At 43.2% G+C, this 26804-nt stretch overlaps 1 protein-coding gene and 1 pseudogene across 1 annotated transcript in view; one reads left to right on the top strand and one right to left on the bottom strand.

Moving 5' to 3' along the window:
• Nucleotides 1–26804, bottom strand: part of LOC135207035 (small ribosomal subunit protein mS39-like) — a 72189-nt pseudogene that overhangs the window by 14204 nt on the left and 31181 nt on the right.
• LOC135206526 (small ribosomal subunit protein mS39-like) overlaps nucleotides 3165–26804 on the top strand; it is a 32175-nt gene continuing 8535 nt past the window's right edge. Inside the window, exons 1-4 of the mRNA XM_064237881.1 lie at nucleotides 3165–3228; nucleotides 10681–10727; nucleotides 24893–25090; nucleotides 25511–25640. Of these exons, the coding sequence (XP_064093951.1) occupies nucleotides 3165–3228; nucleotides 10681–10727; nucleotides 24893–25090; nucleotides 25511–25640 (439 nt within the window). The remainder of the gene's footprint in view (nucleotides 3229–10680; nucleotides 10728–24892; nucleotides 25091–25510; nucleotides 25641–26804) is intronic.

The following is a 26804-nucleotide window of genomic DNA, read 5'->3' as shown; positions in this document are numbered from 1 at the left end:
TATATTTTGCATTATATAAAATGGATTATACACTGAACTGAAGATGATTACCTACGTTGGGATTCCGAGGTCATATTCATTTCTGAGTCAGAAGTCTAGCATTTATTTTGGTATAAAAAGAGAGAAAGATATGTATCAAATATAATAACACGAGTTCCCCAAGGACGGTATATTCCCCGGTGACGTGGAAGTTGTCTCAGTTTTAGTGATTCGTACTTGGATTAGGAATGTATGAAGTTGTGTATGAAATCAGGTATATCAAAATTTAGTAACATTTGGTCAGGGTAGTACTTGGAAGAGTGATCATCAATTAATGTCACAACACGAGCTCATGTAACCATCTATTCTTAGAAATTTGCAACGTGAACGTGAACTTATAGCAGTCTAATGTGAGCGGCATGAGTCACAGAGAGTCCCAACGACGCCGAAGAATAAGTGTGTGTGTGTGTGTGCATCAGGTAGCAGAGATTTTGACAAAGTACGTGTAATGACAGACAAAGCAATTCAGTAAGCGTTGCAGTTATGAATATATTCAGCCTGCATAGCCCGTGTGAGACATCAGATAGCAACTTTTTGTGTTTTACACACACTGATCATCATTTGGACAATCACGAATAAAATCAATACACGATTAAGAAGGATGCTACACTGACGCAAAGACTTCCTTATCATAAGTAACTTTTATCGTACTTAAAATCACGACATAACATAATCATTACAGGCAACAGCTAAGGTAATGCTCTTAGTAGCTGCTTGAATGTTAATTTTATTCATTAATCCAGGTATTTGTAAATGTCATTTTTAGTTGTCTTTTATAATTTTGACAAAGTTGTAACTACTGCTGATTTCATGTCCAATGCATGGATGTGACTGGTAGGCTGTTCAAACTTCCTTGCTGAATTGAAGAACTCAAGAAAGTTTTGACCAGCTTCAGCCTCGAAAAACTCTCTTTTCCTGATACCCAGTCACTGGGCTTGTAAAAATTGGGTTCAAGCCTGCCCTATGAATGAACATCTTATTCTGTCATTCCATATAAAAATTTGTTGCTCCATATTTCTGATTTCCATTTGCTTTCATATCCTTACTTCTTCACCCCGTTTAGTACTCTCGACTTTCTTCACTTGGAAATATTTTAAAATTCAGTTATGTATGAACAACAGAGCTCAGCTATTTTTAACTACGTAAATAACCATAATCACAGAATACATTGGAATTTGTCACGTATAATTTGTAGCAGCAATTATTGATTCAAAAACCAGGTGGTAGAATCAGCTTTGATTAAACAAAGAAACAGGATGAATCTCTCAAAAGGAGCTTGGGACTCTATCATAGATAAAATCTTCCTCCAACCAGCGATCAAGATTATAACAGGAAATTGTCAACTGGGGTGACTTAATGGTCGATCTCTGGACCTCTTGATACAATTACCACTTATTATAACTCTTCTTTTCACCCTTGATGGCCGTGTGGTTTAAGGCACATCACCGCATGCAGTCTTATGTCCTTATATTCTTCCGCGCTTTAATCCCAGTTATCAACTGAAAAATTCCCCTTCGGTTAACATATATGAAAATATATTGATTTCGAGGTATAGAGCGAATTAGATATTAAAGGACAATTTTGTAGCTTGATGTGTAGATAGATATATATATAGTATATATATATATATATATATACATATATATATATTATATAATAATATATATATATATATATATATATATATATATATCTATATATATAATTATATATATATATATATATATATATGTGTGTGTGTGTGTGTGTGTGTGTGTGTGTGTGTGTGGTTTTAATTTTCGAGGTTCAAGCAAGGGGTATAGAGAAAATTGGTATATTAATGATGAAACCATGTTTCCTCATCAAACCCTGAAATTATTGATCAAAGCGCTGAATTTTCTTTCCCAATACTGCTCTACTATCAGCTATTTAAAAGTAAAACCTTACCTCAGGTAATGTTGAGTGTTTGTTTACACACCTAAGATTTTCTTCAGATTCTTCTTCTTGTATAAAGATTTCGGCTGCTCCGCATCAGGAATTCACGTTGATTCTGCCTTTTACATGAGAAATTCTCCAAAAAATGTCATGGAATGTTGTTAAATCGCTTCCTTTTCAAAGAGCTGTGACCGTATGCAGATCACGGTAAGTTTTTTATACCTAATATGGTTTCCGGATACCATAATTTTTGTTGTTGTTCTTACCTTAGCATGGGATACCGGTTGCCCAACTAACCTATATCCTATTCGATAGGCTAGTATTGGCAATCGGGAAAATACCTATTTAATATTTGTGTTTGGCTTTTTATAGATTCATCATCTATCTGAATATCTACATTCAACCAGCTGCTAGAGGTAGAGGTAGATCTATGGTACTTAGCCTACCTATCCGGGGTGGCCTAGACTATGGCAGTTGCGGTTTTTCTTTGCAGTTTTACCTAGGTACTGAACAAGAATTTTAAGTAATAGGCTAGGTATTTATTCGGACGACTGTAATTAACCCCCCAGGGGCCAGTACTAAACACGGCGAAATACATTGGACGCTCCAATCCCTAGTGGATGTCGTATCCGCGGTTACATTCCTTGCCGTCCGTGCGGACTGCTTCTGTAGAAATACCAAGGTAGATAGCAGGTCCCTAAGCAGGCATCCCACAGGCCACCATCAAGTTCACCTACAAAAAAAAAAAAAAAAAAAATCTTAACCTCCTGGGTAGTTTGTATATCCGCGGTACGCAGTTACAGCTCCTTGTATCTAAGTACCCAGTTGATCTTGACCCTGAGGCTAGCATGCACAGCAAAACAATACCGCTTGCCAGAACAAATGAGCTTGCCAAGAATATTCAAATAGCCTAGGTATGCGGATAAGGCGCAAAGCGCCATTCCACCACGTTCTTACTTGCAGCACACCTTAACAAAAAAAAAACGGCGGTCCGTGGATGCTATTCAATTGCTCCCTACCTACGTCCTAGTAGCTTAGGACAATGTCATTCAGAGTTTCGGCCGAACCGAGGCCTTACATAAATTCAAACGAGACCAATTCCAAAAATAGCCCCTGTAGGCTTAGCCTAATAGATTGTCAGCATCGTTGGTGGGTCCTGGTCGTAGTGTGATAAATCTGTTAATAAAAATAATACTATAGTAGCCTAAATAATGCAGTACATACAGGCTAAAGCATTTGAAAAATTGGTAAATGTACATGGCCACATGAAGATAGGTATTGTTTATTAAATTTTTTTTGTTTTTTTACTAAGCGGTACAGACTGGGTGTTTATAATACAGTAGATACGAGATAATTTGAGAAGATCTAGCATCATTGGTTTTTATGTTTCTGTGGTCATCCTGAAGTCTGGTGCTGTGCATAGTACCTAGCAAAAGTCCCAGGCAGAGCACCATGTTTAGTACCATTCCTCAGGCTTGAAAAAAATGTAAACAAAAGAAAATAATATTTGTTATCTTGATAAATTTCTCAAATTGTCTTAGCTGCACTGTAATATATAGGCTACACCATTTTCTATACTCATCAGTCAAGAAATTATATGACAGTCAGTCCCCTGCTTATGATGTTCAAAGTTTATGACACTTTTCAAGTACATTTATTCATCATAACTTATTTCCCGGTTTACAACACCTGTTTCGGGGTATACAACGCTAATGTATGATGAATTGTGGGGTTTGTATTGAAAGAATGAATTTTGTTTCATGTTTTTTGTAGTTTCTCTTCTATATTAAAATGTTATGGATGCCATCAAAAAGCCAGAGGGAAGCTGAGAATGTTTTTGTATTTCATGTGTAACGTGTAAGTGAAAAGTCTGACAAAATATTGATGATGGCAATGGGCTAATTGAATAGGGTTCACTGATTTTAGCTAGCACCACAGTATTGAGGCAGAGTTTCAAGTCCTTGGTGTTCTTACTCTGTGTTGCCACCATATTTTTAAGCTACCATTTTTGAAGAGTGTGGTTATAGTACAGTAGAGTATGTACACCACTTCTTATGAAATAGTGTCCATATTTGCTTTTCACATAAGTGACTTACCGAACAGTTACATAGCTTATAGCTTCTTACCTACGGCAGTCGAAATTCAAATTGTTGGCGCCAGCGGCGTTGCTATCTTAAGTATAGGTGATACAAGCCCACCCGCCCACATCCGGAACCCTGGGTACTGCTAGCCTTCTACCGTCAATTTTCGTTTCTTCTTGCCGCTCACTGGGGGTAAACCACCTGTGAGATTTCGCTGCAGTCTCCTGCGTCGCCATTTTGGATTTTGGTTTTTGTTTGGTGATGTACAAATTTTTGGTTTTTTTTCTTGCCAGTTAGCTATCTCTATTCAGTTTTTCGTCATTATTGCTAATTATGTCAGATTCTAGTTCATCTGCTGTAAGGTTTTGCAGCGCTGGCTGCAAAACAAGATTAGCTAAGTTATGTCACGATCCGCACTCTAAGTGCACTAAATGCAGAGGACAAAATTGTAATGGTATGGATGTGACATGTGATGAATGTAAAGAATTGGATGAACAGGGATGGAAGGCGGTTTAGATCGCATGCTGAGAAAATGGAGAAAGATAGGAAGAGGAAGGCAGCTCTTAGGGCTCAGTAGTAAGAATAGGTTAGAAACTACTCCTGTTCCTTCGGAGACAAATAAGTCTTCTCTTGCCTCTCCTTTATTAGAGAATATTTCTCCAATTAATAGTCCTCCTACTTCTCCTTTGATTACCCCTGTTCAAGTTGCCCATGTTTCCGAACCCAACACCATTGCCTTGCTTGAGTCTAAGATGGATAAAAAGTTCGAAGTGTTAGCTGAATCAGTTATGAAGTTAGGAATGTCTTTTAAAGCTTTCGTAGATAGTACAGTGAAATCTAGTGCAGTGCAAAGTGTTAATGTTGCGCCTGAGGAGGCGGTTGTCCGTCCGTTCCCCCTCGACTCCCAGACGAAGGTCACTGTCCCGCTCCCCCGCAACCGGGAGAAGAATACGGAGGTCGGAAGGAGTCTGGGGGAGTTTGCCCACGGTCAGCCGTCGACTCCGTCGACTCGCGGGTGTCGTCCAAAAAGATGTGGAAAGGTGTTAGTGTTTGTGATTCTCGTCTGTCTTCTGATTCGGAAGTGCAATCGCCAGTGCGCAAAAGCGAGGTGATTTGGTGTCTCGACCGTTAAAAAGACATTCGATTCTTGCGGGTGATTCGTCACCGACTCCTGTTAAGAGGTCTAAGAGGCATTGGAGTCCTCAACCTTCGTGTAGTTTTGCTCCGGATGTGATATTTAGTGAATCTCCTCCGCAGTCGCATTTTTCGGCTAAAAGCAATGGCTCTCGGACTAGACTTTGTGATAATTCACGATCGCTCGAACACTCCAAGCGAGTCTCGGTCGCAGTTTCGGCTCGGTCGCCTCGTTCGACTCCGTATTACTGTCCAGAGAAGCGTATTCGCTCGTCTTTTTTGTTCGACTCCCGGCCTCGCCGTGAGTCGATAGGAATTTCGACTGGTTGTTCGCCTGTGTCGACTCGTGGTGCGAAGACTTCACCTGTTAGAAAGAATCGTTCTTCGACTGAAAGACCATCGACTGCTACAGTGTTAGACGATTCTACCTTAGCTCCATTTAAGAAGCATTTCAGGATCTTATGAGTTTTGTTGAAATCCTCCACCGGGTAGAACATAAGCCTGATTTCGACTCTGCTTCCGTGCAGTCTGAAGAGGAAGCTTTGGATCAAGATGACAAGGATTCGTCGGCTTATTCGAGTCTTCTTAAATTTTTCCCTGTCCACTTATCCAGTTATTATTTTGAACCTGCTTCTCCGTCTTCACCGCCTTCAATGTTCGTTAAAGATAGGAAGACAGCGTATTCGTGTCTACCTCAACTGGTTCTTTCTCAGTCCTCGAAGCAGGCCCTTAAGGAGTCAACAGAGTGGCTTTCTAGAAGAGGGAACAGGTAAGGCTTCGTTTGCTTTCCCACCTTCTAAGCTTCAGAGTAAAGGGTATCGCTTCTACGCAACTGAGAAGTTCCTTCTTTGGGAGTGTCCTGCCTCCTCCCAGGGAGACTTCTCCGGTTTAGTGGACTCACACCGAAGAGCAGCTTTTTCGTCAGCTAAATTTTTGTTTTCTTCTTCAGAGCTGGAACCATTTGGTGAAGAATATTTTTAAAGTATTTGAGGTATTTAGTTTTTTTTGGTTTGGACTGGACTATTGCCTCTTTAGCTCGGCAAGATTGAAGACTGTCAGTCTTTAGAAGAAGATTTTGCCACAGACTGGTTAGGAGTTCTGTCCTGTTGCGGATAAGGCTGTTAGAGATGGGTCAGGAGAATTAGCAGCCCTTTTCTTTTCACAATGGGAGTGATGAAGAAGAGAGAAAGGTGTGTTCTTTCGTGTCTAAAGGAGTCACTAATAACCAGAAGTCGGCTTCATGTTTGCTCCTCTCTGTAAATCTCATCTTTTCCCTGAAGAAACCATTCAGCAAATTCTTTCGGATTTAGAAAAGAAATCTACTAATGATCTCCTTCTTCAGTCTTCCAGACGTCCGAAAGAGCCTACTACGACAGGAGCTAAGTCTTCTCTCTTCAGAAGCATCCCTTTCGAGGGAATAAACCTAAGTGGCAACAACCCAGGACTAATTTGCGTTCACAGTACGAGTTCTCAAAGAAACCTCCCCCCAACTTCGGACGAGTGAGAAGCCGTTCCTTCACGTGCAAGTAGGGGCAAGACTCCATCTTTTTTGGAAGAATGGAGTCGAAGAGGTGCAGAGCATGGGTAGTTCAAGTTCTTCGAGAGGGATACTCGATTCCTTTTGTTTTAGATCCTCCTCTCTCCGATACACCATCAGCTTAACAGCATATTCTCCAGGATCAGAGAGAGCTTTAGGCTTTAGCAGCAGAGGTCAATGCACTCATCAAGGGAGCAATAGAGAAGTCCTCGACAGTTCTCAGGGATTCTACAACAGACTCTTTGTAGTTCCCAAAGCCTCGGGAGGTTGGAGGCCAGTGCTAGATGTAAGCGCATTGAACCTTTATGTGCTGAAGACAAAGTTCAATATGGAAACAAATCGTTCTGTGATGTCGGCACTTCGCCCAGACGATTGGATGGTGTCCCTGGACATGAAGGACGCCTACTTTCATGTCCCCGATTCACCAGAGTTCAAAGAAGTTCCTGAGATTTGTGTTCGAAGGGAGGACGTATCAATTCAGAGCCCTTTGTTTCGGCCTTTCGACGGCCCCTCAAGTATTTACTCGTGTTCTTGCTCCATTGGGGAAATGGCTGCATATGTTGGGCATAAATGCAGCATTTTACCTGACGACTGGCTTCTCAGATCGGGTTGAGGACACAGTGCGTGAAGGATTTACGGAAGACAACTCATTAGCGAGTCAATTGGGAATTCTCATCAACCTGGAGAAGTCTCAATTAGTGCCGTCCCAGAAGATCCCCTATTTGGGGATGATTCTGGACTCTCAGACTTTTCGGGTTTTTTCTGTCCCCGAAAAGAATAGAATCTTGCCTCAAAAAAGTGAGCCAATTCCTGAATCGTCAGTCCTCCTCCGCCTTGGAATGGATGAGTCTTCTAGGGACGTTATCATCAGTAGAGACGTTTGTAAAGTTGGGTCGTCTTCACATGAGATCTCTTCAGTTTTATCTCAAAGCGAGTTGGTGTCGGAAGTCTCAACCAGACACGTATTCGTTCCCATGTCGGAAGAGATCAAGAACGACTTGAGATGGTGGATGTCGAGGGAAAGATTGCAGGAGGGTCTCTCCCTGACATTAAGGAACCCAGACGTAGAATTATACTCCGACGCATCGGACAGAGGTTGGGGAGCTCTCCTAGGGACCAAAAAGATCTCAGGATTATGGTCAGAGAAAGAGAGGTTGAATCACATCAACATGAAGGAGTTGAAGGCGATTTGGTTCGGTCTGCAAGCATTCGCTCCTTTGGTCGTGGGAAAGAGAGTGGCAGTATACTCCGACAACACCACCGCTCTATCTTATATCAGGAATCAGGGAGGAACCCATTCATTCTCCCTCAACAAAGTCGCAGAAGATCTCCTTCTCTGGTCTCAAGATCGGGATATTTCCCTGTTCGAGGTTTGTAATCAGGGAAGTTAAATGTACTGGAGACGAACTCCAGTCGAGTAAACCAAAGTTCTTCCCACGGAGTGGACATTGCAAGACAAAATTTGTCAGGAACTGTGGAAACTTTGGGGAAGACCTTCAGTGGATCTGTTTTGCCACGTCGAGGAACAATCGACTTCCGATCTTTTGTTCCCCAGTTCCAGATCCTCTTGCTTGGAAGACCGACGCAATGCTTCAGGATTGGACGGGTCTAGACGTTTACGCCTTTCCCCCATTTGGAATGATCAGAGAGGTGTTGAACAAGTTCCTCTCACATCAAAATGTGTCAATGACGTTGGTAGCACCATTCTGGCCCAGGAAAGAGTGGTTTCCAGACCTTCTCAAGTTGGTTATAGACCATCCCAGACTTCTTCCTCAGTATCCTCGGCTACTCAAACAGCCCCACTTCGACAGGTATCATCAGAATTTGTCCGCTCTGTCACTGACAGGGTTCAGACTGTCCGAAAAACTCGTCAGAGCTAAGGGGTTTTTCTCGTAGAGCGGCAGAGGCTTTATTGCTAACTGTCGAAGAAGCTCTTCTGCCAAGCTTTACCAATCAAAGTGGGGAGTCTTTAGGACGTGGTGCAGAAGACATAATTTCTCGTCTTCTAAAACCTCTGTGACAGAAATAGCTGATTTTTTGCTGTACCTTAAAGAAGTTAAGAACTTGTCGGTATCGACAATTAAAGGGTACAGAGCTATGCTGTCCTCAGTGTTTAAGCATAGAGGGCTTGACATCTCCTCTAACCAGGATATTGGAGATTTAATTAAATCTTTTAATACCAGTAAAAGTATCCAAGAAGGATAGTGTGGACTGGAACTTGGACGTAGTTTTAAACTTTTTCTGATGTCTTCACGATTCGAGCCACTTCGTGAAGCGTCTTTGAGAGATGTAACGAGGAAGGCACTTTTTCTCTTCGCTTTGGCTACAGCAGGAAGAGTGAGTGAGTTACAAGCCATCCACAAAGAGGTGGGGTTCAAAAATCGTAATGCGGTTTGTTCTTTTGTTAACGAATTTTTAGCAAAGAAACGAATCTCCCTCTAACCCATGGCTAAATCTTTTGTACTTAAGGGATTATCTAATATAGTGGGTCCGATGGACGAAGAATATTTTACTATGTCCTGTCAGAGCTCTGAAATGTTACCTGTCAAGGACACAAATCCGTTAGAGGTAATTCCGACCGACTTTGGGTGTTCGGTTAAGAATTCTGCAAAACCCCCTCTCCAAGAACGCTATTTCGTTCTTTTTGAGAAGTCTGATACTGGAGTCACACTCTCAAGTCCAAGATCAGACTCTAAATGTGCTTAAGGTGAAAGCACATGAAATACGTGCAGTGGCGACATCCTTAAGCTTCAAGACCCAATATGTCGCTTTCCATCGATTCGTTCAATCTCACGTTTTGGAGATCGAGATCTGTGTTTCGCCTCATTTTACCTGAAGAATGTAGAGGCTACCTATGATAGTTGTTTGTAAATTGGGTCCTTTGTCGGTAGCGGGCATGGTGTTGGGAAAGGAAACATAGGGGAACTTTCTATCCTCTACTGTCTCCTCGCCTTGTTATAGGTTGTTGATCCGTGGGTGGGCAGACTGGAGGCTCATAGTGCTTTGGAGAACCTCCAGATCTATTTATTTACTTTTGAGTATGTCATTATTTTTGTTATAGGTGATGGTCTGTTGTTTATCTGGTTTCTGAAGCCCAGGGCAAGGGCATTATCTGTTTTTTAATATTTTGTCAACCAACGGTCTTGTCCATGGTTACAAAATCCCACTAAGTAGGGACGACCCTGGCCTATACTGGCCACGTCTCCTACGAGTGATGAGAGCGCCAACCAGAGGCAGTATTCTCCTGCAGCTGCTCTCTCACAAGGTAGGGTACTGCAACATTTGCTGTTTAAATTGTCGGTCCAAATGGGTGGCTTACTGTCATTTTTTATGTAGTCCATCTACCCTCCTTCCGTAGTTTGGATTCAGCTATTACTGTTCGGTAAGTCACTTATGTGAAAAATGATATTTTTCATGATAAAATAAAGTTTCACATATACTTACCGAACAGTTACATAATCAAAGCCCACCCACCTCCCCACAGATGGACGTGTCGGCTAAACGCAAAATTGACGGTAGAAGGCTAGCAGTTACCCAGGGGTTCCCGGATGTGGGCGGGTCTTGTATCACCTATACTTAAGATAGCAACGCCGCTGGCGCCAACAATTTGAATTTCGACTGCCGTAGGTAAGAAGCTATAAGCTATGTAACTGTTCGGTAAGTATATGTGAAACTTTATTTTATCATGAAAATATCATTTTCCTTTGCTTGTTTTTATTTCTCTCATATCTTCTGTTAATGTTTGGGCAAATAATTGGACATCAGAAAATCGAATGCACTAATCTTGGCTTATTACAACTTAATATATATACAAGAGTACAGGTTTGTATAATGTAGATTAATTAAATTGCTTGAAAAATCTTAGATATTGTATCATCAATGAATTAGGTTTGTATAGCATTTATAACTTTTTTTTCAAGGGGAAGGGGTGTCCATCGGAGATTCAGCACATCAGTGCAGCAACACAGTGAAAAGTTGTCATCCCAAATAGAATCCCCAGATCATCAACAGATATTCTCCAGGTTAGTTGTAAATTTTTACAGGTTGGCAGTTTTCATAATAAAATTTGTAGCTTTATTCCTATGCTTTCATGTCTCAAAGGAAATACTTAGCAAATTATACAATATGTATAATATTTATAATACTGTGTGATAAGCTGTTGCTGAGAATTTGTCTTCGTGCAAGAGATGTTTTACTTGTGTTGTAATAGCCAGGAGCCATGATAGATTACAGAATGCTTTGCTCTGCAACTTGAGCTTTTTATCTCGCAGAATTAGTAGTGTGTACAGTAATGTGTCTTTTGTTCGTGAATTTTCATATTTTGTCCTTATTAGGTCACTTATCCATACTGATATTGAATGTTTTTTATTGAAGTAATACCATGGGTTTTTTTTTTATTGGACAGTAGGAAGTTACTATTAACAAGAAAATGCTTGAAACTAATACAAAATCATTTTGTACATGGAACTTACCCAGCAGATATATACTTAGCTATAGACTCCGTCGTCCCCGACAGAAATTCGAATTTCGCGGCAACACGCTTGCAGGTAGGTCAGGTGATCTACCGCCCTGCCGCTGGTGGCAGGAATAGGAACGATTACCGTTCTAGAACCAGATTTTCTCTGTCGCGGTAGTGTCAACATACGTTGTTGCTACCTCCTGACTTGATTTTCGTTTTTTCATCGCCATCGACCTTCTGGGCTGTCTTTTGCAGGGAAGTACTGGGTCTTTGGTTTGGCATACGCTTTTATTAACTTTTTAAATGAATTTGGCTTCGAAATTTCGAAGAATATATTACGTGAAACTACCGAATTTTTTCGGTAGAACACTTATATTTTGCAATAAGGGAAATATTGATTTTTTTTTTTTCACTAATACGTGTATAAGTGTTAGAACTTGATGAAGGAAACATATAAAGATCTAACTTCCTACTTTAGGAAGTCAGAAAGCATATAACTAGATACGCTTCCTTTAGAAGCTTTAAGAGCTCTCGTACTTACGAGCAGTTAGAGTATTGAAACCAATTCTAGTAGTTGTTGCATCCTCATCACCTTCTTACTCCACAGAATCTACAAATTCATATGTGCAAATTTGAAGATAAATGGATGGAGCTCAAAAGGCGAGCTCTAAAAAGGTAAGAAGTGAATATAGTGTTCCCAGTGCAGTGGAGGGTGCGTCTGATCGGCTCCGTAGCGCTTCCAGGCCTAGACCTCTTCCAAACTCCCAGACCCAGTGGAGGAGGAAAGTCGACAGCCGCAGGAAGGTTAGGGAGAACCCCCACCGGTCAGGCGTCCCCTCGGCAGGTTCTGTAGAACGTCCAGACTGCCAAGGATAGCCATTGATAAGGCATCCTTAAAAAGTGCGTCTCTTCATCTTACATCCGAAAAGACGAAGAATGTATGTTTGGAGTGATCTAGCGCGTTCTCTGAAAACTAAGAGAACACTGAGCAGAGCCAGCCGCTGCCAGGAAGCCGCGTTCCAGCAAGCTAGCGTGAGGTACGTTCCTATAGCCAGCAGCGAGGCGCGTTCCAGCTAACAGACTAGCGCGAGCCGCGGTTCCTACAACCAAACGCGAGCCGCGTTCTAGAAAATTTTCTTGGCGCAAGGCGCCTTCAAAGAGACGAAGCGCCAGCCTGGCGCAAATTGCGCCAGAAAAACAGACGGCTAGAGCAAGGAGCCTTACAGTAGAGTGGCAATCAGAACGATCCTTCCATTGAACGTTTCCGGGCAAGAGGCTCTTTCTAAAGGGGTCTAGTAGGCGCTCGGAACTGTCAGGGCGCACGGGACCTTCCACGCAAGCGGAACGTTCCAGGAGCGAGTCTCCTTTCTAGCGTGCGGAACATTCCAGGCGCGCGGAACATTCCAGGCGCTAGGTGCAAGGATCCAGGCGCCAGAATATCCTTTCTCTATCTGCCTCGGCAGGGAAAGAAGGTATTAGAGTATCTGCTGTATGAGAATACGATACGGCAAATCATAATGCACATACCGTAGTTACTTCTTTGCTGAGCAACTCAATTATTACCAGTATCCTTCCAGGAATTTCCTAGGAAGACTACGCTTAAAGGGATTGTTAAGACAACACCTACTTAGCTTCTAGATTTATCGAAGTCTTGTTTCGCTTAGATATGCATGATAAGAACTTCCTGAAGTTCGATAATAATGCTATAAGATTCCTTTATTAAATGGAGTAGCTGGCAACTCTGGAAGAGTAAGGCCAGTCGGCTAACGAGACAGCTATCGCTTAGACACCAACGCAGTATCATGTAGGTGTCGGTCATGAGTGGGCGGTAACATGTCCCTCTCTCCTGCGGGATGGAATGAATAACCGTGTCTCTCCCCCTACAATCGTGGTTTTAGCCTCGGATTGAGGGATAGTTAAGCAAACATCAAAATAAAAATTGTCTGCCTTTTGCTAAGAAGCTTTCAATAAGAAAGATATTACATTTCAATGCTGTTTACCGTAGGTAACATTTTTAAAGGATTCTAACGCAGCGAAACTCTATATTGTATAATGCTCCTCATGCTTACGAAAGCATGGCTTATTAGAGTACATGCTTAGTGAGAAGATGAATGTAGTAGAGAATTCACTTTAAGACTACGGTATGGTCAAGTCTTATGCACATACCGAGGTTAACTACAGAATTCCTAGTATCCTTACAAAGGTTTCCTAGATTAATGCTGTTTACCACAATGTGACAGTATTATAAAGGATTCTAATACGGCAGCGCGCGATATATATAATTCTCTCATCCTTTCGAGAAACGCACACAACCTTTTTAAATTCGGATATTGCTCAGAGAAGTTGGGTTGAGTCGGATGGGAAACATTCTCTTAGTGGCAGAAGTTGTTTCCCTGAATGGACTATACTACGTATATAAAAGTTTTTTCCCACTAAGAACGGAATTAACATGTGAAGGATGTCGGGTACCATAAAGGCATAGATGTTATGGCACATAAGCTAAAAAAGAACTAGAAGGAAGCGCCAGCCTGGCGCAAATTGTGCCAGAAGCACATCCAAGATTTTCTTTTCTCGTTTTAGCGAGTTATTAACCTAAGAGTCCAGTAGCCTCTCGGACAGCAGGTGCTCGGTAACGGCAAGATTCGTTCCTGATTTCGTTACCCATTTAATCGAAAAGGGTCGCTTACAAGGAATGATGAAATGATTTATTTTAATCACTTAGGCCAATTCCACGACTCTCTCATATCGCAAAGAGCATCGAGAATCTCTTTTTTTTTTTCGCCCCGGTTCGCGTTAACAAAAGAGAACCTATTTGGGAACAGACACGGAACGTAACGATCCTTAAGAGGTTCGATGCAAGATTTTGCATGTCCGTGAGAACCTTCTTCGATCGAAGATAATAACTGTTAACGTATGTCTAACATTTATTGAAAAGAGTTGTGGAGAACCTGCGGAAAGTCTTCTTATAGATCTCTTTGTAAGGTAGAAGACGAACAGGCTTCCTTTAGACTGCTTCTTTTTCCTCGAACCCAAGGAGAGGTAGCAATATAAGACATCTTTAAATTTAAAGAAGGGGAATAAACTTTAGCCTTTTTTTCCCCTAGTTATAAATTCTTAACAGATATTAAGATAATTGGGCGTCAAAGGAAGAGAGGATGTATGCCTCATTTTGGCCTTAGAGAGGTTGGATTCACAGAAGTCACGTTCTTCTCACAGCATGTTTCGTAAGGCTTTTCCAAGAGTATCTGGATATTCTATCAGAATCTATTATAAATAGACCTACCTCTCCACACTGAGTCTGTCCGCGTGCAGACTGACCAGAAGTGGACAGAATGATGAGGGTTTTTTCAAAAAGGTAAATGACAATAGTCATGCTAAAGACATAGAATTGCTGCAGATCGTGTTAGGGAATGAGGAAACTGTCCTCTTCCGATACCTCTGTGAACCACATAGCGAGTTGTTTTTTTCTTCACTTTCAGAGGAAGAATCACCTATGTATATATCTGCTATCAAAGAACGCAGTTAAAGGCCATACTCTGTCTCTACAAAGGGAATTAGAGATAACAGAGGATTAAGATCTTCGGGATCTTATACGATACCCCAATACGACAAGAGTAGGATATCATGTACTATTCGAATGGGATTTTTTTTTTTTTTTTTTTTTTTTTTTTTTTTTGTGGCCACAGATTCCGTGTTCCGACAAATGGAACTGCTCCTCATCTGACTTCTTTGAGGAAGTTTATGAAGGAATTCTTTGTTTCTCTTAGCCCTAAACGACCAAGAAGACAAGTGAATTTTTTGTGCATTGGAATCTCGCATCAGATTCAATGGAGACTCGGCAATGGGTTCTTGCCAGCATAGTATGTCTGGCAAAAGAAATAAATCCCTCTATTCCTGACGCAACGCTTTCAGAGAGAAGTTTAGTTGCCCAGGCAGGGTACTTACATTTTCATCTACAGAAGAAGAGATGGTTTAAAAACGTTTGCCTACAGAGTCTTCGGGGTGTGCGATGAGGGCTCAAAATGCTTCCCAGAAGGTATTCAGAAGGTGATACAATAAGAGCTAGAAATCAGGGTTCCGCCCAATTTCAGCTCAGAGTCTCCTTCCGACTTCCAGACTCCTTCCCTTCCTTCGGGCAAGGATAGGGAAGATTTCTGCAACGAGGAACCTCATCAACATGTAAGAAGAGATCTCGTTAGCAAAAGAAGTGTTCACGAAGGATCCTCCTCGGAGGAAGACTCTTCTCTCTCGTGTTGTTAGATATCCTGTCGTCTACTGGGTGTAGCTGACTAAAATCATACCCTCCCCTTGCCAGGGGCCAAAAGCTCAAAGGGGAAGAATTTCTTCCACCCTTCTCCAGTCTCCTGATAAACTATGTGGTTGTTCAGGACTCTCGGACAATGTAGCGCCAGCCAAGCGCCAAATGCCAATACAGGCGAAAAACGCCAGAGGCGGACAGTTCCAAGGAACTCTGTCATGGTCGGATACTGAGAAGGAGCGGCCTCCAACCTGGCGCAAATGCGCCAGAGGCGAACAAATCGGACAGATATAAGAGTGCCGATGTGGACATCGTCAGACAGCCTAGAGACTCTTCCAAGCTCGAAGCTCCAGCAAGTGTGGAGGAGCCAAGCCAGGCGCAAGGCGCCAGCCAGGCTCTAGGAGCCACCAGCCAGGCTCTAGGAGCCAGCCAGGCTCTAGGAGCCAGCCAGGCTCTAGGAGCCAGCCAGGCTCTAGGAGCCAGCCAGGCTCTAGGAGCCAGCCAGGCTCTAGGAGCCAGCCAGGCTCTAGGAGCCAGCCAGGCTCTAGGAGCCAGCCAGGCTCTAGGAGCCAGCCAGGCTCTAGGAGACCAGCCAGGCTCTAGAGCCAGCCAGGCTCTAGGAGCCAGCCAGGCTCTAGGAGCCAGCCAGGCTCTAGGAGCCAGCCAGGCTCTAGGAGCCAGGCAGGCTCTAGGAGCCAGGCAGGCTCTAGAGCCAGCCAGGCTCTAGGAGCCAGCCAGGCTCTAGGAGCCAGCCAGGCTCTAGAAGCCAGCCAGGCGCCATCCAGGTGCCAGGCTCCTTCAAGGCTAGGCTCCAGTCAGGATTGAGGATCCATCCAGACGCAAGGCTCCTTCCAGTAAAGAGAAACCTAAAGCTCTGTCATGTAAGAGGGCTAGTCCCCATTGATATGATACAGGTAAGGCTCTGCATGTAAGTGGGTCGCAGCCCCCATTGGCACGATCCGAGAAGGCTCTGTCGTGTAAGCGGGCTATGCCCCCATTGACATGATCCATTAAAAGGGTTTGTCAGTCATAGGTCCCTACCTCGCTGAAACTCTTGAGGCATGCAGACTCATAGCAGTAATCATGAAGTCTTCTGCCAGGCTCCAGGTGCCTTCCAGGCGCAAGGCACCAGCCAGAACGCAAGGCTCCAGCCAGGCGCGAGGCGCTAGCCAGGAAGGAGGAGCCAATCAGGCACCAGCCAGGCGCGAGGCGCCAGCCAGGCGCAAGGCGCCAGCCAGGCGCAAGGCGCCATCTAGGCGCGAGGCTCCAGCCAGGCTCTAGGCGCCATTCAGGCGCAAGGCTCCAGCCAGGCGCGAGGCGCTAGACAGGCGCTAGGCGCCTGCCAAGCGCTAGCCAGGCTCCAGGCTTCACCCAGAAGAGATCTATATCAAAGAACGCCCTGGCCTTCTTTGAGACATTGTGATCTCCTAAGCACTTGATAAGTGCATTGATGATTCCTTCAAAACAGCTGAGAATTAAAAGCGCATGAAGTGCGAGCTTTTCCGAATTCTTGTTCTTTCCCTAACAATATGTCATAAGGACTATTAGCTGTCACATACGGGAGATGCAACTCTGTGTTGACTTCCCATTATCCGAAGGATGTCAAGATAACCTTCGAGGGATCCTTCTCTCTTGGTTGATACGTGTCTGCGGATACATTGCTGGGATAGGGAGCAGATACTGATCCTTATCTAGTGAGTTAATTTTATTTAACGTCGTGTTTTTTCTTTGGGTTGTTTGAAAGGAGTTTGTAGATAACTCTTTTCAACTTAAGCACTAACCCTCGTGTTAGGATCAGGTGATCGGGATCGGTGTTGTGCTCCTTAATTATGCCACTAGGCATAGGCATATTGTCATGTAAGAGGCTCTGTCGAGTAAATGGATAAGACCCCATCGACAGACCCACAAGAACTCTTAGCCATAGGTCACATCCTCGCTGAGGCTCTTGAGGCGAACAGATTCCTAGGCATTAGCCATGGAGGCTTCCGCCTGATCAAGTAGGAACCAAGGTTTTATTTATTTATACCTACAACGTATGTTGTTTACCTGTCTATTCAGTAAATAGTTGTCTCTTTCCCACCACCAAGGGTGTCAATCAGCTAAGTATATATCTGCTGGTAAGTTCCATGTACAAAAAAATGATATTGTTAAGATACAATAAAGTTTTGTACATACTTACCTGGCAGATATATACGATTGATGGCCCACCCAACCTCCCCTCAGGAGACAGGTGGAAGAGAAAATCTGGTTCTAGAACGGTAATCGTTCCTATTCCTGCCACCCAGCGGCAAGGGGCGGTAGATCACCTGACCTACCTGCAGCGTGTGCCGCGAAATTCGAATTTCTGTCGGGACGACGGAGTCTATAGCTAAGTATATATCTGGCCAGGTAAGTATGTACAAAACTTTATTGTATCTTAACAATATCATTTTACATTATACCATGAAGCTTTGCTCTCCTTGGAGTAGTGCTTGGAATAAAAAAGGTGTTACTGGAGTTAGGATATTGAACACACCAAGTATAAGAACTACAGGTTTTATGACAATGGACAGGACGTGTATCATAATCATCATTAGCCTGTACGAATTACATTAGACTTTGGATAAGTTCTTTCCACACCTCTGTCTTATAATGCTCTTTACTAAATTGTTCCGGCCGGTCCCGGAAAGTGGGCTGGGCTTAGTCACCTACAAAAAACAATAGAAGTGCTACTGCAAATTTTGAATTTTTAGGCGGCCTTTGTTGAAAACTGATAGCTATGTAATTTCTTAATAAGCATATATAAAACTTTATTTCACTTATATAACTTACCCGGTGGTTACATATAGCTGTCGTCTCCTGACGTCACGGCAGAATTTGAAATTCGCGGTAGCGCTAATGGTTTGACAGGTGATCCCTCTACTCCCGCCCTCTACCGGGTACCGGGAACCATTCCAACAATAAATCAGAAGTTTCCTGCCGTCGGAACCGGTAACACGGTTCCTCTGCTGGTTGGAATTTGGAATTGATCATCTTGGTTTTCTCCTTTTGGTGATGTACCTTGAGTTTACTGATCTTTTTGCTAGCGCTATAGTTATTTTGGTTTTGATATTGTTGTCCTTTTTAGAATTATTTTGAATTCTTCACGATGTCTGACACCGGCTCTGTTCAGTATAGGGTGTGTAGTAGTGGGTGTAAGACTAGACTTCTTAAAGCTTCACTTGATCCTCATTCTACTTGTGTTAGTTGTAGGGGACGTGAATGTTCTTTTGAGAATACGTGTGAAGAATGTAAGTCTCTAACATCTCAGGAGTGGAAGGCACTGGGAAAGTATATGAGAAAGTTAGAAAAAGATAGAATCAGAAAGGCTTCACAGAGATCTTCTTATAAGTTAGTGAGTAGCCAGGATATTCCTCTGAATTCTATTAATCCTGTTCCTATTAACCCCGTAGTGGTTGCTCCTGCCCTCGAATCTGTATCTCCCGATCCCGATCCCGTGTCAGTATTACGAGCCGATATGGACTCGAAATTTGTCCTCTTTCCTCACCACTATGCAGAAAATGGGTGAGACAGTGCAAGAAGTGGTAGTTAAGTGTGATAAATTTACTTAGTGCAAGTGTATGGAGGAGGTGGTTGTTCGGCCCGTTCGTTCTCCTAGGTCTAGGCCCCTGTCAAACTCCCCAGATCCTGGGAGGAGGCATGCCGAAAACCGAAGGGAGGCGAGCGGGACCTGCTCCCGAGCAGCCGCCCCCTCAAGCAATCCTGTAGCCGTATCCCAGGATGCTGTCGCTCACCATTGGAAAGGTGTTGCGAGGAAGTGTTTTTGCGTCAAGTGACTCTAGTTCAGATGGTTTCCTCTTATAGAGGTTGGCGTAATAAGACTTCTAGACCGCTGAAAAGGTCGCGCGATGTTTCGCCTGCTGCGGTTCCCAAGAAGGTGACGGCTGCCGAACCTTCTTGTAGTTTTTGGGAGGAGCCTGAAGCTTTTCTCCGGCGCGGTTTTCGATTTATCGCCCTTTCTCATAGAAGTGGAGAAGCCGAACACGCACACTCCTTCGGAGCCTTCTCCAGAGCCTCCTCAAGCGATAACTCCTGCGGCTCCAGACGTGTTTTGTGGATCATCCTTCTACTCCTCCCCGCACCTTCTACGTCGGTGGATCCTCAACCTTCGGTGTTTGAACAGATGAATGCCAAGTTAGGCAGTATCTTGGAGCTTTTTGGCAAGTCTCTTTCGTCCCCGAATGCGCTCCCGACCGCCTTACATCTTCCGCAGACTACTGTGCAGTCCTCTTCGCAGGCTCCTTTGCAGTCGCCTCTTCAGGCTCAGACTCTCCATGTGACTCCTCTTCAGACGCCACTTCAGGCGCCTGGTCGGACTCCTTTCCTGACTCCGTCTATGGCGCCACGTCAGGCTCTCGCTCGAGCGCCAGCGCGGCCGCCAGCTCAGCCGCCAACGCAGCCGCCAGCTCAGCCGCCCGGATACGTCTCAGTACAGGCTCAGACGTCTTCTCCTGCTTTCTCACACCCTCCTCGGACGCGTCAGGGTGCGACTTCGCCGAACAGGATTCCTCTTCCGATGGAATGTTCGCCAGTTTCGTCGAAGGAAGCTTCGGATTTGGAGGAAGAAAGAGAAGGACTTACAGAAAAAGACAAGCATTTGTCGGGGTATAAACTCCTTTTACGATCCTTCGTTGACAACTTTGGAGATTCTTTTGCGCCTTCCGTTCCAGTTTCTCCTAGTTCGCAGTGGAAAAAGGACATAAGCCTGATCCTCGTCCTCGTTCACGCGTCTCGTTCTCTCGATTCGGCTAAGAAAGCTATCAAGAAAGTTAACGCTTGGCTTTTGGAGAAGATGGAACAGGGGAAAAATGTTTTTTGTCTTCCCCCTTCGAGACTTTCGTCAAGGAGCCGTGTCTGGTATGACACTGGAGAAGTTTTTTCCCTCCCGGGTGTGACTGCCTCCGCTCAGGGAGACTTTTCTAGTCTCGTGGACTCTTCCCGCCAGAGCAGCCCTTAATACTGCTAAGATTTTCTTTTTTTCAACAAATGAAACTGGAGCATCTTTGCAAGAGTGTTTTCCGTGTTTTCGAAGTTGTTAGCTTCCTGGATTGGTCCATTGCTTCGCTGGCCAGGAAAGTCAAGTCATTTGGACTTTCGGAGGAGCAGTTGAAGGATTTTGCCTCGGTACTGGATTGTATCGATAAAGGCATCTGTGATGGAGCTTCGGAGCTCGCTGCCATTTTCGCCTCTGGAGTGTTGAAGAAGAGACAGCTTTGGTGCTCCTTCTTGTCGAAAGGGGTTTCATCGAACCAGAAGTCTGCCTTGCTCTTCTCTCCTTTGGACAAGAAACACCTATTTCCGCAAGAGATTGTGAGCAGATCGCTCAATCTTTAACACAGAAAGCGACCCAGGATCTTTTAACACAGTCAGTGAAGTAAGCCCAGGAAGATAGCTCCGGTTCTTTCTGCTTCTCGGAGTGCTCCCTCCACGGAAGCTCCTAAACCATTTCGAGAGAGCTCCCGTTCGATCTTCCTCCAGGTTTCGTGGGAGAGGTAGAGCCTCTTCTAAAACCACTCCCTCTTCCATCAAAAAGTAGGCCCGTAGTCCTCCACACAGCATAGGAGCCAGATTACACCTTTTCTGGCAGACCTGGTTTCATCTCGGAGCGGATCCTTGGACGGTCCAGGTCCTGAAGGAAGGATACACCATTCCGTTCATCAAGCACCCCCCTCTCACAGAATTTCCTGTGAATTTGTCAGCCTACTCGGAGAACTCCGAAAAATGCTGCCCTCCATCAAGAAGTTCTCGCCTTACTGGCAAAGAGGGCCATAGAGTTAGTGGACTCCCTCCGCAGGAAACCAAGGAATTTTTGTACAATCGACCTTTTCCCTGGTAAAGAAGGCCACGGGGGTTTGGTTGGAGACCGGTGTTGGACGTCAGTGCCCTGAACGTCTTTGTCCTGAAGACGAAGTTTTCTATGGAAACGACCCAATCGGTATTAGCAGCTCTTCATCCTGGAGATTGGATGGTTTCCATAGACCTTCGGGACGCTTATTTTCATATTCCTTGATTCATTCGGAATCGAGAAGATTCCTGAGATTCGTGTTCCAGGGCCGCATTTATCAGTTCAGGGCCCTCTGCTTCGGCCTGTCGACAGCTCCACCAAAGTGTTCACCAGAGTTCTGTCGTCAGTAGCAAAGTGGCTTCATCTAGACGGGTATACGAATATCCATGTATCTAGACGATTGGCTTCTCAGGGCAAGGTCCCAGACAGAAGTGTGTGGAGGACCTACAAAAGACTTTAAGGATGACGGAAAGCCTAGGTTTGTTAGTAAACAAAGAAAAGTCATGTCTCACTCCTTCTCAGGAGATAGTTTATTTAGGAGTGAGACTGAATTCAGTTCTTTTTCAGGCTTTTCCGTCTCGCCAAAGGATCGACTCTTGCCTGAACAAAATAGACGAATTTCTCGTCAGACAAACTTGCTCGGCGAATCAGTGGATGAGCCTTTTAGGAACCTTGGCTTCAATAGAGCAATTTGTAAGTCTGGGCAGGCTCAACATGAGACCACTTCAATTTTACTTGAAGCAGAAGTGGCAAAGGAAGAAGTTCCCAGACTCCTTCGTGTTCCCCATCTCGGAAGGAATCAAACAGGACCTACTTTGGTGGAAATCAGAAGGAAGGCTAGAGGAAGGCTTGTCTCTAAGCCAGTTGAGCCCCAAACCTTACTCTTTTGTCAGACGCATCGGACAAAGGGTGGGAGCTACTCTGGGGAGAAAGGAAGTGTCGGGTCTTTGGCAGATTCATCAGAAAAGCTGGCACATAAATCTAAAAGAGTTGAAGGCGATTCATTTGGCTCTAATGCACTTCAAGACAGAGGTAAGAGGGAAGGTAGTGCTGGTTCAAGCAGACAACACCACGGCTCTCTCTTACATAAAAAAACAGGGGGGGACACACTCGTTCTCTCTGTGCGAGGCGGCGAGAGATCTACTCATTTGGGCGAAAGAGAACAAGGTTGTCTTGAGCACAAGATTTATTCAAGGCTCGAAGAATGTAAAGGCAGACATTCTCAGCAGGAGAGGACAAGTCCTCTCCACAGAGTGGACATTACATCCTCAAATATGCAAGAAGCTTTGGGGGATTTGGGGATGTCCTCAGTTGGATCTCTTCGCCACAAACAAGACAGCTCGTCTACCACTGTATTGCTCCCCAGTTTCCAGACGAGGAGGCGTTTACAGTGGATGCCATGCTTCTGGACTGGTCAAATCTGGATCTGTGCTGCCTTTCCACCTTTCAAAATGCTAAGATTAGTTCTGGCAAAGTTCAGAGGTCATCAGAACGTCAGGATGACTCTGATAGCCCCCTTTTGGCCGGCCAGGGAATGGTTTCCGGATCTACTACTGCTGTTGACGGACTTTCCGAGAGAGTTACCGTTAAGGAAGGATCTACTCAGACAGCCCCACTTTCTGAGGTTCCATCACAACTTGTCCGCTCTTCGACTAGTCGCCTTCAGACTGTCGAGCATCTCCTCAGAAAGAGAGGATTTTCAAAGAGAGCTTCAAGGGCTATTGCTAGACCAGAAGAGAATCCTCTGATCGAGTGTACCAAGCTAAGTGGGTCCAATTCAGAGCTTGGTGCAAAGAAGAAGGAATTTCGTCTTCTAAGACCTCTATAGCTCAGTTAGCTAACTTCCTTCTTTTTCTTCGTGAGAAGAAGAAGCTTTCTACCCAGACGATTAGGGGTTATAGAGCTATGTTGTCCTTCTGTGTTCAGACATCGAGGATTAGACATTTCTAATAATCAAGACCTCTCAGACCTGATTCGTTCCTTTGATACGACCAAGACAAAGGAGTCAAGAACAGTAGCTTGGAACCTGGATGTAGTTCTTAAATGGCTGATGTCAGATAGATTCGAACCGATCTCCTCTAGTTCTTTTAGAGATCTGACCAGGAAGACCCTTTTTCTTTGTGCTTTAGCATCAGCTAGAAGAATCAGTGAGCTGCATGCTATTGATAAGAGAGTTGGATTCGCTAAGGGCAATGCCATTTGCTCATCAATGCTGGGGTTTTTGGCTAAGAATGAAAATCCCTCACGTCCTTGGCCTCGTTCTTTCTCTATAAAGAACATTTCGGAGTTAGTGGGACCTAATGAGCCTGAATGTCTTCTCTGTCCAGTGAGAGCACTTAGACATTATGTGCAAAGGACCAAAGGTATAAGAGGTAAGAGTGATAACCTGTGGTGTTCAGTGAAAGATCCTTCTCGTCCTCTTTCTAAAAATGCGCTCTCCTTCTTTTTAAGGAGTTTGATTTCTGAGGCACACGGACAATGTCAGGACTCAGATATCAAAGTGTTTAAAGTCAAAGCTCATGAAATTAGAGCAGTGTCTACGTCTATGGCCTTTAGACGTAATCTGTCTTTGAAAGACATTATTAAAATCTACATATTGGAGAAGCAATTCTGTCTTCGCATCTCATTATCTGACAGATTTGCAAACCACATATGAAAATTGCAGTACATTGGGGCCATTCATTGTGACTGACACGGTATTGGGTGAGGGAGAAGAAGGATGTATCCCATCCTCACTAACTTTTCTCCTTGATTATGTTTTTTGTATTTTTAAGGTTGTCTGAAGATACAGGGAGTTTTTTGAGTATCTTTCAGTCTTTTAATGTCTGGTGTATTTCTTAAACGGTTGTGGTGATCCCTCGTTTTTCATTGTATTTTGTGGTGATTTGTACTGCGCCCTGAGCAGGGGCATTATAGTCTTGTCCGTTACGGTCACGTCCTCAACGGCAAGTACTTATTATTGTGTCCGACGCACGGATCCATATATCCTGTCGGTACAATAAAGGCCAGCAGACTACAGAGCAGTAACCACTGAGTCAGCGGTCTTTAAAGGTAAGGAAACCTATATCTTCGGATAATTCCAACAGTTATTTTAGCTGCCATTGTCCCACCACCTAAATGTGTCAATCAGCTATATGTAACCACCGGGTAAGTTATATAAGTGAAAATTTTCACTTATACTTACCCGGTGGTTACATAACGAAGCCCGCCCTCCTCCCCTCATATGGACAGGTAGGCATGAAACTTCTGATTTATTGTTGGAATGGTTCCCGGTACCCGGTAGAGGGCGGGAGTAGAGGGATCACCTGTCAAACCATTAGCGCTACCGCGAATTTCAAATTCTGCCGTGACGTCAGGAGACGACAGCTATATGTAACCACCGGGTAAGTATAAGTGAAACTTTATATTATTATAAAAATGTCATTTTTATTATAAAAATATCATGTTTATTGCATGAACATATAAGATTAAAACAAGTTCTTGTCAAAATGTCATACTCTCCTTTTCTTCCCTTATATATATTGAAGGCATTGGTTGCTGTTTATGGACCATCAAGATTATTCAAAATTGTATTATTACAGTAGTATAAAGTAATGTATTATATGCATGAGATTGATTAATTAATTATGGTGTAATATTTTTGTAGGCATTGGCAAGCACTGTTGGGAGTGATTCTTCAGGTCCTCATTACAAGTATCATGATGACCCATATTTAACTCCAGCCTCCAATATAGACAAAAGATCATACTCTCTGTCTAAAGAGTCAGGAAGGAAAGCTGCCAGATGGATACTGAATACTCATGGTGAACTTTTTCAACATCAACCAGAGGATCCTGTCATTGAGGTCAGTAACTTGAATAATATGCTGGCAGTCCCTGTTTATCGTCAGGGGTTCTGTTCCCAATGGTGTGACGATAACTGAAAATTGGCAATGATAGCGCTGATCCCCCGCTAATCAGCACTGATAACTGTGGCTCTACACCACCGATAACTGAAGCTCAATGCCAATAAGCGAGGATCAGCACTTACTTCGTAGAAAATTCAGTTATTGTCGTTGCTGTACAAGCGCCATAACACCGCATCGCTGATAACTGGGGACTGCCTGCTTGAGATAAGGAAGCATGTTCAAATTTACCCTTCGTTTTTAGAAAAGTATAAGACATCTAAAATCAATTACCTACTGTTAAGGCTCAATCTTAACATAAAGATGTCTTAGATGGAATAAGTAACCGCAATAGTTTCAAGTAACTTTTTCTTTTTGCAGGCATTTTACCCAAAAATAACTTTCAGTGAAGAAAGCAATGTCAGTGAAGCCACTTTGGAAGATTTGATCCAGAAATGCTTTGTTAGTGATGCCATTCAAGTATATCAAATATGCAAGTCAAAGGGAGTAGGTAGGTTAATTTCCTTTTAATAGTTTATTATTTTTACATTTATGGAAAGCTATTAGTGTTAAGTTGAACTTTTTTGTTAGGAAAAAGTAATTAATTATTGTTAATCTAACCACAAATAATTTCTGCAGTCTGCAAATCTTTTTGTGTACATAATTATGTATATGATTTTCCAGTACTATTTTCTTAGCTGAGAATATTTCATAATAGCTAAGTAATTTTAAAGTTTTGTGCTGAACATTATGCTAACAGCAATTGAAGTGTCTCTTTACCTATGATTATGCTTCATTTTAACTAACACAATGTGGAAGTATATGGGAATTCTGGGGCTTATACTGCCCAACAGTGCAGTATAAGCTCTGTAATTGATGTATGAGTTGTAATATATTACAAATTTAGAATTTTTTCTATTTACACAGTATATTCAGCTTCAAAATAGGCCTACAATTATATGTACAGTAGTACCTCGAGATACGAAAGGCTCTACTTACGAAAAACTCGAGATACGAAAGCCAATGCGAAAAATTTTACTGCTCTACGTACGAAAAGTTTTCAAGATACGAAAGGTTGTTGCTGTAAAGTCCCGAGATTCGCCCGGACCACCGAGAACAATTTTAAAACTCCCGCGCCGCCAACTGAGTAAACTCGCCACCATCCTCCCGCTCTCCCATTGGTTCCTGATGCTAGTCACCCCATAAGGTCCTGCTCTCCTATTGGTCAGCATCTACCCCTTGTGCTTTAAGTATTCTATTGGTAAAAGGTTGCTGTAAATTGAAAAACTTATTCATGCAGTACGTTAAATAAAAAAAAAACATTAGGTAAAGATAGAATAAAGAATAGAAATGAATGGTTATTATACTTTTTGGTAGTTTCATTAGTTGAAGAGAGATAATGAAAATTTATGGCTTACTGCGTAAAAGTGATTGCTTGGCGATCGTTCGATACTCGTAAGTGCTGGATGTAAACAAACATTTGGAAGCTTTTTTTTTTTTGTTGTTTATTATAGTTAATGGTTACTTAATAATTAGTTGAAATGAGTACATGCAATATATTTAATAAAAAAATTGTGAATTAGATATCATAAAATGTAAAATAAATCAGACTGCCAACAAATACGTATTTTTTAGAATTCTTCTTCTGTTTTATTATTACGTTACGTATACGTAT

The sequence above is a fragment of the Macrobrachium nipponense genome, chromosome 31, assembly GCF_015104395.2.
Source record: "Macrobrachium nipponense isolate FS-2020 chromosome 31, ASM1510439v2, whole genome shotgun sequence".
NCBI classification, from domain to species: Eukaryota; Metazoa; Arthropoda; class Malacostraca; order Decapoda; family Palaemonidae; genus Macrobrachium; species Macrobrachium nipponense.
Note: the sequence above shows the minus strand (reverse complement) of the source record. Positions and strands in the feature narration are given on the sequence as shown.